The following is a 12,639-nucleotide window of genomic DNA, read 5'->3' as shown; positions in this document are numbered from 1 at the left end:
GCATGAAGAAAAAAGCATTCTAAATATGCACCGCGGGCTGATGGCTTATTTACCAACCGAAAAAAGCATCCTAAATATATGCAAAGATTTACACCATGGTCGGAGGTGGTGTATTTTCCATCGTATTTCCAGCACAAATCCAAGACCAAAACACATTGATGAATTTGACCCCGAACTTGAGAATCGTCCTAAATGCCGGTAAGATCAAAATATGATCTTATATTGATCTTAAGTGCTTGATGAATGAGGCCCATTGAGTTTGAATGCATTCTTATAACTGTGTCCATAACTGTCGGATTCCTCTGATCTGTTAAGAAACCTGCTGGCCTCTGCTTATAGTCTTGTAACACCTTGCGGGCGGCCCGTGTCCATGGGTTGGGGCGGGTTGGGCTCCCATGGTGGGGTCAAGTTACAAAAAAAAAACAGACCCACGCATCACTACTGCTTAGAGATGGCTCAGATGAGTTCACAGGGGTTGGTAAGTGGGTGTGTGGGGGAGACTGTTACGTCAATACATACAGTATACTGGGTGAGCAAAGGGTCAAACCTTTCAATTCCCAAACAGCCTCTGTACTCACTCAGCTATATAGCTGCCCTGCCTGTATTGTTATTAATGCAAAAGGTAGGCAACAGTTGACCTATAGTAGAGGGTGGGATATTGATCCCATCCCGCTCATATTTATGGATTATGGATAGGGTTAGCTCATTCAAGTTCATTCATGTTCGATACATGGTAGCCGTGCATATCTGCCTTGAAGCATTAGCCTACTGACTCCTGGTTCACTGGGAATTACACAGTCCTCCATGGTCATTTGCCACGTTCACTTCGCTCCCCTGGGTGCAATAACAAAACATTAGCTAAGCACTACTGTGTTTCAACACTGCGATGCTAAAACTGTGTATTTTACACAAAATTTACTTGACTGACTAAATTATACATTTCTTATTCTCAGAGTGGTCCGGGGACCCCCAGGGCCAGGGGTGCTGGGGGTTCCCCTGCGAAATGTGTTAATATAGCCTCAAAATCATTTCAACCCTATGTTATACATTGGCTATTTGAAAATAACAGCGTATGCTATTTTCAAAACATCTCAAAAAACGAGGGAGGGCGATCGCTTTTGGTGTCCCAGTCCCGGAGACGCGTCCCAACGGTGGGGACCCATCCCCACATAGGGAGACGGGGCGCAAATCTACCATTCCCATTCCCGTTCCCTTTCCCTTCCCCGTCCCCGTCCCCCTCCCCGTACCTGTCCCCGTCTTCATCTCTGTCCTCGTCCCGTCCCCTCCCCACGGGAGGGGAGGACGGAGCGCAGCCAGGTAGCACCTAAACCAAACTTTAACCCTAACCTCAGTAAAACTAACGCTGGTGAAAACACGTGAGTACTTTTCCCACCACTGGATCAGTGCTGTCACTCACCGTGATGGACCACGCCCCTCAGGCCATGGATGATTGGGTCAACAGCCGGGTTGTCCTTCCCTCCCACCTGAGGAACAAGGAGAATAAAGTTAACCACGTGAACCCCACTATGCATATTGTGGGGGGAACAGTCACAGAAAAATAGACAATGTACAGATGTGCCATCTGAGTCTCAAAACTTCACACCTCCTGCCATTGGCAAGACAGTAGATTTCCAGTGGATTGGCAGACCATACATGAAACCATACATGAAAGCTAGATAGCATTTTTAGGTTTTTATATAAAGTTTTTTACTGATTAGGTGCTTGGTGTACCTACGTTATCTTTTTTTTTTCCTCAATTGATTTTTATATGCATTTGATGTATTGATGTTGCTGTATTGATGTATTACCTTGCTTATTGTATTGATCTGTTAAGAAGCCTGCTGGGCTTGTGCTTCTCTTATAGTCTGCTTATTGTCTGCTTATTGTAAATCGCTCTGGATTAAGAGCGTCTGCTAAATGCCTAAATTGTAAATTATAATTGAGCTTATAGATCAGCTATTTATTTTTATTTTTATGACCTTCTCTGACTTTGAAGTTTAAATCTACCTATGAAGGTGAATTCTGCTTTTTAATGGGAATGGAGTGCTTTCTTGCCAAAATACGCTCCATTAGAAAGGCAAAACGGAAAGAAACCTGTGGGGTAAACAATGCATTTGCAGGACATTTTCAAGAAAAGAGCAGTAAAGCCTGCCGACTTGAAATGGCACATCGGTACAAGATCAAAACATGTCGCTTTGCGTTACACTTTGCGCTTGTATATCAGCTATTTTTGGCAAATACATTTGGTGTAAACGGAAAAAAAAGCGGTCAGAATACAGTTGGCAGTCAAGTCCAGTTCACTAAGACGAGAGGGTTTAAGTGGTTATGAGAAACAGAAGCAACACCACCGTCTGCATAACAAGTATGTGCAACACATTCTGATGTTGATTCAGAGAAGCAGTTGCTGTGATTTTAACATAATATATTTCAAATTAACATCTAAATTACAATTTGGGCTTTTGGCAGCCGATCTTATTCAGAGCGACTTCTAAGATCTGAGTAACTAGCATGAACAAACAACAAATGACAGCATGAATTGGTAAGTAAATAGAAAGGAAAAAGCATCTAGGAAAAACATCAAACCTAGCAACCAAACTAAAAACATGCTCTACATGCTGATCTTAGCAAACAGTATACATAAATGAAATAAATCTTCAAGTCAAAATGTTTACACGTCTGCCGGCTGTCATATTTCAACGTATCAAATTCGACACATCAATAATGATCTCAGGAGTCAATGCCTGGACTGAAACCGGCAGTTGGCACTTGGCAGTCAACTAATCTTAACCCTAAACCAAACCTTCACCCTAACATGAACCAAAAGAACTACTCTAACCTTAACCAAATAACAGCTTTCAGAACACCTGTGTTGATCCTCAACATGGCCGGGGTAGGACAACAAATGCAACCCATGAATATTAATACTGGCATTTCGCCCCAACAAGCTCACAATGCTTGTAGAACTTGTAAATTGGCAAATGTTCCCCCCGAATAGTTGGAGACCAAAGCACAATGATCACAACCTGACACTCCAATTCTGTTCAAATACAAGAACATTTCCTTCTCTCTACACTCAGATTTAAATTGTAAAAACCAAACTTTTTTCAAGATACATTTCTCACACAATTCTCTATTTTGCATAATAGAGCATTTTTAAATAAAATCACTTTGTGTTCACATGGAACACGCTGACGTGACACATGTACAGTGGATCACTATTTTAAATCGTTTAAAAAAATAATGACATCATATCGATGGCCCAGAGCAGCCCAGGTATGCTGTTATCTGGTACAACGTAAAATCCAATTTACCGTACACTTAATTGCGTCCTGTGTTTTTCTTTTTGTACACCAAAAATAACCGATCTACAACCTGTGAGCTTGTAGATCTCTTATTTTCAGTGTGCAACAGCAGGCACAAAGAAGTATATCAAACCTTTTAGTTTCCACCGGGCTGCTCTGGTCTGCAACTGTCTCATTGATCACACACATTTCTCGGTTAATCTTCCACCATACTCTCTCTCCATTTCTCAATCTGATTGAGGAGCTTGTATCTGCCTGGAGATGGAAAGTCTAGACCGAAAACCGCATCCAGAACATTGTTTTGGGGGGGGGGGGGGGGAAATAAAGAAATATTCTTTGTTATAACTTCACATTTGTGTGCTGTTTTATATTTAAGCGTATAAAGACAGAGAGTAATGTTATTAACAGGACTAAATGTAACACTGAACAAGCAAAAACATAATTCTCCTGATAAGACATTCAGTAATATTAGAAACTCATATTATGGTCTGTGTAATTTGAGAATAACATTGTTTCGAAGGCAAAGTTGGATATTGCTGGAGATTTGTGGGGTTTTATATTACCTTTTTAGTTTTTTTGTGAAGAGTTTTGAAAAAAAATATATATGTATGTCTTCAGAAGATGTGCGTAAAGAATCAAACAAAAAACATACACAACATTAAATGTGCGTAATGATGCAGATTGACACCACAATTTTGAATGTCTGTGGCATGAAAGTGTGCAAGAGTGCATGTGAGGAAAGCACAGTAGTCTATTCCAGTTTTGTTTTCATTTCTTATTTAGACAGAGTTGGATGAGAGAGAGAGAGAGAGAGAGAGAGAGAGAGAGAGAGAGTGTGTGTGTGTGTGTGTGTGTGTGTGTGTGTGTGTGTGTGTGTGTGTGTGTGTGTGTGTGTGTGTGTGTGTGTGTGTGCGCGCGCGTGCGTGCGTGCGTGCGTGCGTGCGTGTGAGAGGGAGGAAGAGAGAGATGGGAGATAGATGAGAGAGAGAGTGAGAGAGAGAGCAGGAGATAGATGAGAGAGAAAAGGGGAATGACAGAGAGGGACAGAGAGAGAGATGACAGAAAGTGAGAGAGGGGAGAGAGAGAGAGAGAGAGAGAGAGAGAGAGAGAGATGACAGAGAAAGAGGGAGATGAGAGACGCGATGAGATGCAGAAAGCGATAGATGATGAGACACAGAAAGGGAAAGATGAGAGGGACGGAGAGATGACAAACAGAAAGGGAGAGATAAGAGAGACGGAAAAGGAGGGATGAGAGGCAGACGGAGGGAGAGAGAGAGATAAGAGAGAGTAGTGTAATTAGGTGAACAAATGGAGGCAGTCAACAAGCTCTCACACAATCTCTGCACCACACATACACTGTGTGAGTGTGTGAGATCAGGGGTGTCACAAGGGGGGGGGGGAGTGGGACTGAGTTATTAGGGCCCAAGGTGGAGGGGCCTGGAATTACTTTATTCTTTAGCTATTGAAAAATAGCAGATCTACAAGCTCACAGCGCGGCTGCGAGCGTGTGGATCTGCTATTTTTAAGTCGTGAAAATGTGTGCAAATCTTTGAATATGTATGTATTTTTTAAGCGAACATTTGTAACTCAAATTTAGCTTCTGGGGGGTCCCTGGAACTAAATATTTTGAGATGGGGGTCCGTGGCCAAATACATATCATTTTGGGGGGTCCTTCACATGAAAAAGTTTGAGCACTGCACTGACATAGAAACATAGGTTTTTAAAAAAACTTTTCACGACTTTTCACGATTTTTCAAAAATGGTAAATCTACAAGCTCGCAGTGCGGCACTCGGTGCCACGCTGCGAGCTTGTAGATCTGTATCTGCTATTTTTCAATAGTTAAAGTACAAGCACAATACCCGTAGTTCTCCCTCTATGAAGAACATTCATGGGATGCCCGCAGTGAATCCTTGTACCCAGGGCCCAGAATTTGGTGCGACACCCCTGTGAGAGATGCAAGAGAGAGAGAGAGAGAGGGAAAAGAGAGACAGGGAAAGAACGACAGAGAGAGCAAGTCAGAGAAAGAAAGAGAGTCAGAGAGAGAGAGAGAGAGAGAGAGAGAGAGAGAGAGAGAGAGAGAGAGAGAGGCATGGCGTATAAGCCAAAGAGATGAAGGGGAGTTAGGGAGAAGCGTGTGTGTGTGGGGAGGCTTGCAGGGTGTTTACTTGAGCGTGTGCACCCTGCATAGCAATGTGTGGTGAAGACTCTGGTACAGTCTGCACAGTATATAATCCTCTGTGCTTGGGTCCATGTTTATACTTTCAGAACATGTAAATGAACACTGTAAATGATTTTACAGTGCGGTCGTTAATAAAACAGAGGGGGAAATGGAACTGAGGCGGAGCTAAAACTATTTCCATCTCCTCTCCAACTTGTTTTTGTTTGTTGTGGCCGTCAGGTCGCAGTTACTATGAAAACCTCCACCGGTTATCTGTCCGTCACGCCACGTCACACTTTTGGCCCTACTCTTATCTCCGGCACCGTTGCCCCTATCCATGCCAAACTTTGCACACACACTCCTTGGCTGTCAAACCACAATCTCCGCCCCTGATTTCTCACATGCCTCTCTTCTAGCACCACCATGAGGTTGCTTCAATTTGTGTATACATGCGACCTGCGGTCGCTTATCTCCCGATTAGGGAGTCTTACTGGTTGTTTGTTGTTATCGTTGTCTTGGCGCTGTCTATTTGATCAAATCTGCGTCTTGTAATATGGAGCTCATTCGCGTACTGGAAGTGAACGAGTGAGTGAGAGGAAAGTGGCGGCAAAAGTAGCCCGACCAAAAATTGCCAATCCACATGCTCACAGCGCCTTGCAGTGCGATGCACTGTGAGCTTGTAGATCTGCCATTTTCTGTGTGCAAACCTTTGTATGCAAATTAGAACAGGGGAAACATGGGGAAACAAGAGAGAGAGAGAGAGAGAGAGGAACGACAGACGGTGACGGATAAAGACGGAGGAAGGGAAAGGAGGACGGAGGGGAATTATCGTTTCATTATTAATGTTTGTCTCTCCAAGCCCACAGGCTCTTCCCTGGAGATGGCTGCCACGGGGCCACACATCCAACATGTCCTACTCTCACTCTCTCCGTCTCCTTCCATCCTCTTCTCCCTCTCTCTCTCTCTCTCTCTCTCTCTCTCCATCCATACCTTCTGCCTGCTCCCGCGCCCTCCTTCACTCTCTCCCTGTATTCTCTTTTCCTGTCTTTCTCTCTCCACCATATCTCTCTCCAGGGACGTGCAGAGAATGCTAGAGAGGCAGGGGCTGAAATTCCTAAAGGGGCCTTGCCTTTTGGTGAAAATATCGAAAATAGCAGACGTCCAAGCTCACAACGCGTCGCAGGAGGTCGACTATTTTCGGTGCTTGATCCCGGACACTGAACTAACCATTATCAAGTCAATACTGGACGACATTTGGATTTCTACACAGACTGTGTAATTCTTTCAACATGAAGTGCTGCATTCAAGTTCAGGAGAGTTTGGACGAGGCAATTGTCTTGAATGCTGACTTCAAGTATGTCATGGACAGAGAGGCATTTGCATTTCTTTCACCATAGTAAAACTGCAATCATGGTCTGGAGAGGGCACTTTTTTACAGACGGATAAAAAGGCCGGGGCTCAAGCCCCCTTTGATGTCTATGTGTGCACGTGCCTGTGTCTCTCTCTCTTCCTCTGTCTCTCTCTCTCTCTCTCTCCGTCTCCTCTCTCCTGGGGCAGGCACTGGCGGTAACAAAGCGGAAAAAAAGAACGGTTCAATGTGACATGTCCTCATCTTTCTCCTCCGCCCCCCTTACTCTTTCTCTCTCCTCATCCTCCTCCTACATGCGCCCCCCTCCCCCCCCCCCGCCATCCATCCAGCGCTACATGTCGTCTCTCTGGGCTCCTCTCTTCACTGTCATCTATCTATCTCCACAGAGCTCCTCTCCTCTCCTCTGGTTGGCAGCGTTAACTGCTGATGAATCAAGTGTGTGCAGAGGACATAATAGAGGGGCCAGGAAGCGCTGGCCCTCCTGCAGAGCAGGCCTCACACAATCCATTTCAGAAGAGTTTCATAATTACGGCGGGAGCCATTTGCGCGTTGGCAATTGCATGGGGATGGTTAGAAGCGGAGAAACCTCCACGGGCAAAAGTCGTTGCCATGGTACTAATTTTCCTTTCTCGGGAGCACCTCTCTCGTGAACCGCTTTAAGGTGCCTGCGCTTTTTAATGTGATTTATATTGTTTTATTTTTAAGTTAGAGAACATTGGAGAGAGACAGCAGGGAGATAGAGAGAGCCAAAGTATCACATGCCACACTAATCACAAAGGCGATTCGAGCCTGTTGGCATCGTGAGCTTTTAGATTGTCTATTTATTGCCGACTATTTTTACCGGCACATTGTGCGCTTTCCTCTCGCTCATCACTCGTTCACTTCCAGCACGCAAATGAGCTCCATATTACAAGACGCAGATGTGATCAAATAGACAGCAATAAGACGACTGTGACAACAAACAAAAAACAAAACAAAAACTATTTAGAGAAGATAGAAGTAGTTTTAGCTCCGCTTCAGTTCAATTGTTTTGCTTACTACCACACAGTAAAGCTGTGAGGAAGGCGAGCCAACAGGATGACCTGCAAGCTCACATCACTGAAGAGCTAAAGAAATGGACATGGTCCCAACACCACACCCACGTTGCCCTCACAAAACAAATTTGCTAATTTCTTTTTTGAAATCAGCATAAGGGGAGCCCCCCTCTTTTTTAGGCCAACAAACGCTGGCAGACGATTCTTCAATCTGAGCGATGCAGTGTTAGAAGTAGGGCAGCGGGCACGTGGGCGTAGGAGGGGCGATACAAAGCACACGGGGATCGCTGCCTTTCATCACAGTGCACAGCACCGACGAGCAAGAGCCTCATCGATTTAAACATGAGCTACTGTATCTTCTGGAATACGGAGCCCGAACAGCCAAAGACTGACGGCAAATTATAATGTAATGAATTCTGTTTCTGTATAACCGCTGGGGCTAATGTCTCCTCAAGTGGCGAGCGCTGTGCTGAATTGGAAGCAGCTCGGTGGTTGGTTCAGTCGTGTTGGCACACACCACCTAATTACCGTCATTGGGGGGGTAATGGATTCAGAGCAGAATGAAGTGGTATAGAGACTGCTCCGTAGTCAAACTCATATAGCCTCTATCACGTGGGCTCCTTCTCCCGCTGAGAACTGCATTTGGATACCCCTTATCTATAATTTGATGAATGGCGATTCTGATGTTTCCTAAATGTTTCCAGTTCAAACAGCCCTCAGCAGAGTTCAAGATCTAAATGGCGCCAAGTTGAAAAGAAGCCTTCTGTATTAGCACAGCCAACTTTAACTACTGCCAATGACTACTTCCTACGTTATGAATTTTTGTTCTTTTTTTTGGCTGAAACTACTGATGGCAGGAGGAGGATTTTTAAGATATTTCTGCTTCAATAAAAATATACTGTAAAGTGGGAAAAGAAAAGATAGAAAAGGGGGCCAGAGTTGGCACATACGGTAATACAGTTCTTGAGCCAGCTTTCAGATGTGGTACGAGCAAAAAACTAGTGCGAACTGTGTGGAAACTTGTGAAGTCACAGAGGGAGATGACAAAAGGCTGGAATGCACACAGATACCGTCAGACTCTGACAAGACCTCAATCGCGGTGACGTTATTGTTGCCAACAGGGATGCATTGTCAAGTGATCTCTTCTCGAATCTCAGAAGTCCTGTCTCTCTAAGGATTCAAAGAAAAGCTCTGGGATTCCAGGCAGACGATGGTCAGAAGCCTTTGGTGGGAGGATGAAAGGGTTCCTTTGACAAATGTTGCGACTGCAGGGAAGTTGGCGAAGGACATCTCATTCCTAAATGAGACGTTGCTTTTAAAAAAAGTACATATAACTCGCTGAAATATGAGCTCACGACTCAAGATAAGTGGAAGCAACACGCACACCAAATTGGCTTTTCTCTTCCTTGGTGCAGGGAATAAAAAAAAACGAAATAAATAAACTTCAAAGAAGAAACCTGAACACACTGATGACTTCTGCATTGAAATTTCAGTGAATGCAGAGGTGACAAGTAATTGGCGGAAATTCATTTCTTTCTTTGAAGTACTCCCGATTTACAGTACTATTATTATTACTCAACTGATGAAAATAGAAAATTACGAATTAAATCAATTGAAATTAACATTTTAGATAGCATAATCGTTTTGTTACTGCTGTGTCATTTTCCCGACGGTGAATCAATTAGAAGCGCAATAAAAACCGCGTGATTGAAGTGGGACGCTGCAGTTGTTAGCGGGGCTCCCGATAAAGGATGCCCAATAAAACGAATGGAGTGGAGCTTGGACTTGATTTGTGTCAGGGCTCTGTACATCTACCCAGGGGGCGACTCCACTTCACAAGCTTATAGGCATCTTGGCGCGCCTCGCCGAGCACCAAGCAAATGGAAGCCGCGTGCCGCGCTGTAAATAAACCAATAAAAGCGTAATGATAGCTGTTTACCGCTACCATCTATTTCAATCAGGGGCGGTGCTGCGCTGCGCCGCGGCGCACAGGGTTATAAAAAAGCACCGGAGTCCGTGGCGCTCCGAAGCTTAGCCAAGCTGATAGGGCCAATTTGTCCTGTGTGGGGCGACCGAGATGATTTAATTAATACATGCCACCAAGAAGCGACAGCAATCCAATTGCTGCATAAACATGCTGAAGGAAGCGGAGAGAATGCACCGAGTAACAGAGGGAGGAAGAATTTAAGATACGTATTCCCACAACTAGTGTGCCCGCATGCACGCACGCACGCACGCACGCACGCACGCACGCACGCACGCACACACGCACACACACACAGCTCCATAATTGCGACCGTCAGGGAGCAGTTTACTATGAAAACCTCCACCGGCCGTCCGTCCGTCGGTCGGTCGGTCGGTCGGTCAGTCGGTCGGTCGGTCACACGTCACACGTCACACCTTTGCCCTGCTCATATCTCCGCATCAGTATATAGGGCTTGTTTGTTTATTGTATGACATCACGCCACATCATCAGCTGTGGACTCTGTGATGTCATCGTATCGCATCAGTATATAGGGCTTGTTTGTTTATTGTATGACATCACGCCACATCATCAGCTGTGGACTCTGTGATGTCATCGTATCTCCATATATGGCCATCTCCGTATATGGAGATATAAGTCGTCCATGCCCAAGTATGGGCTGGTGAGGTCAGACTTTGTGTGATGCGTAGGTTATCTCCATATATGGAGATTCAACATTCCAGGCAATGCTCTCTTCCCTGGTGAGAATTGCCCCTTTATATAGGGCTTGTTTGTGTATTGTATGACATCACGCCACATCATCAGCTGTGGACTCTGTGATGTCATCGTATCTCCATATATGGCCATCTCCGTATATGGAGATATAAGTCGTCCATGCCCAAGTATGGGCTGGTGAGGTCAGACTTTGTGTGATGCGTAGGTTATCTCCATATATGGAGATTCAACATTCCAGGTGTAACTATGGCTACCCGTATGACGTGAGAGGTGGAGGTTGTGATATTTGTGGAGATAAGCGACCAACGGTCGCTTATCTCCCGATTAGGGAGTCTTACTGGTGTTATTGCGACCGTAAGGTCGCAGTTTAGTTGCGACCGTCAGGGAGCAGTTTACTATGAAAACCTCCACCGGCCGTCCGTCGGTCGGTCGGTCGGTCGGTCACACGTCACACGTCACACCTTTGCCCTGCTCATATCTCCGCATCAGTATATAGGGCTTGTTTGTTTATTGTATGACATCACGCCACATCATCAGCTGTGGACTCTGTGATGTCATCGTATCGCATCAGTATATAGGGCTTGTTTGTTTATTGTATGACATCACGCCACATCATCAGCTGTGGACTCTGTGATGTCATCGTATCTCCATATATGGCCATCTCCGTATATGGAGATATAAGTCGTCCATGCCCAAGTATGGGCTGGTGAGGTCAGACTTTGTGTGATGCGTAGGTTATCTCCATATATGGAGATTCAACATTCCAGGCAATGCTCTCTTCCCTGGTGAGAATTGCCCCTTTATATAGGGCTTGTTTGTGTATTGTATGACATCACGCCACATCATCAGCTGTGGACTCTGTGATGTCATCGTATCTCCATATATGGCCATCTCCGTATATGGAGATATAAGTCGTCCATGCCCAAGTATGGGCTGGTGAGGTCAGACTTTGTGTGATGCGTAGGTTATCTCCATATATGGAGATTCAACATTCCAGGTGTAACTATGGCTACCCGTATGACGTGAGAGGTGGAGGTTGTGATATTTGTGGAGATAAGCGACCGTTAGGTAGTCTTACTGGTATCAAAACCTCCACCGGCCGTCCGTCGGTCGGTCGGTCGGTCGGTCGGTCACACGTCACACGTCACACCTTTGCCCTGCTCATATCTCCGCATCAGTATGACATCACACCACATGTGTACACAAACCTTTGTGTACGTTGCTGTGGCAACAGTCTGTTGTTGCTGGTCTGTTAGTGTACGTTAGCAACCACCTTAGCAACCATGGTTTTACCCTAGCAACCAACTGTTTACCCTAGCAACCAACTGTTTACCATAGCAACCATGTTTTTTTACCCTAGTCTCAATATATTGAATCCACTTTCACGATGTAAAGTCCAGTTCAACATTTCAAACACCAAAAATGGTAAAATACCAAACAATACAGGTTCTCAGGGTTCTTGAAGATCAAGAGTCTTGGTCAAATACTTCTGTTGGTTTCTGCACTGATCATTTATACAATTCAGCTGTGTTTGCTCGTGTCATCATGATGAGGTCATAAATCAGCCATGCCCAAATATAGATTTTACGGGTTTACATGCTTACTCAGTTATTCGTTATGTGAAAGTCCTATGATGTCTATGATATCTGACATCATCATACATACATTCCCTTTTATGCCCATAAATGGAGATCCCCTCTGTAGAACCAGCCACTGACATCACTGTAATGTCAGGGGAACCAAATCCCTTTTATGCCCATATATGGAGATCCCTGTGATGCCAGGGGAACCAAATCCCTTTTATGCCCATATATGGAGATATGGAGATCCCCGTGTTGCCAGGGTAACCAAATCCATTTTATGCCCATATATGGAGATCCCTGTGATGCCAGGGGAACCAAATCCCTTTTACGCCCATATATGGAGATCCCTTATGTCATCAATATTAAGCCCATATCTGTGAATATCTATGGGTACCAGATGTCTCCATATATGGTTAAATGGTCCGATATACATCACTGGCCAGAAGACCAAGAAATGGTGCTACCTCGCCCTTTGCTTTTCTCCCTTAGGCATC

At 44.8% G+C, this 12,639-nt stretch overlaps 1 protein-coding gene across 1 annotated transcript in view; it reads right to left on the bottom strand.

The window, feature by feature from the left end:
- Nucleotides 1-12,639, bottom strand: part of LOC308287144 (receptor-type tyrosine-protein phosphatase gamma-like) — a gene marked incomplete at its 5' end in the record, with an annotated part of 474,731 nt that overhangs the window by 92,033 nt on the left and 370,059 nt on the right. Inside the window, 1 exon segment of the mRNA XM_080728264.1 lies at nt 1,418-1,484. Within this exon segment, the coding sequence (XP_080584390.1) occupies nt 1,418-1,484 (67 nt within the window).

This window comes from Nannobrachium achirus, assembly GCF_963921795.1.
Source record: "Nannobrachium achirus genome assembly, chromosome: 6".
In the NCBI taxonomy this organism is placed as follows: Eukaryota; Metazoa; Chordata; class Actinopteri; order Myctophiformes; family Myctophidae; genus Nannobrachium; species Nannobrachium achirus.
Note: the sequence above shows the minus strand (reverse complement) of the source record. Positions and strands in the feature narration are given on the sequence as shown.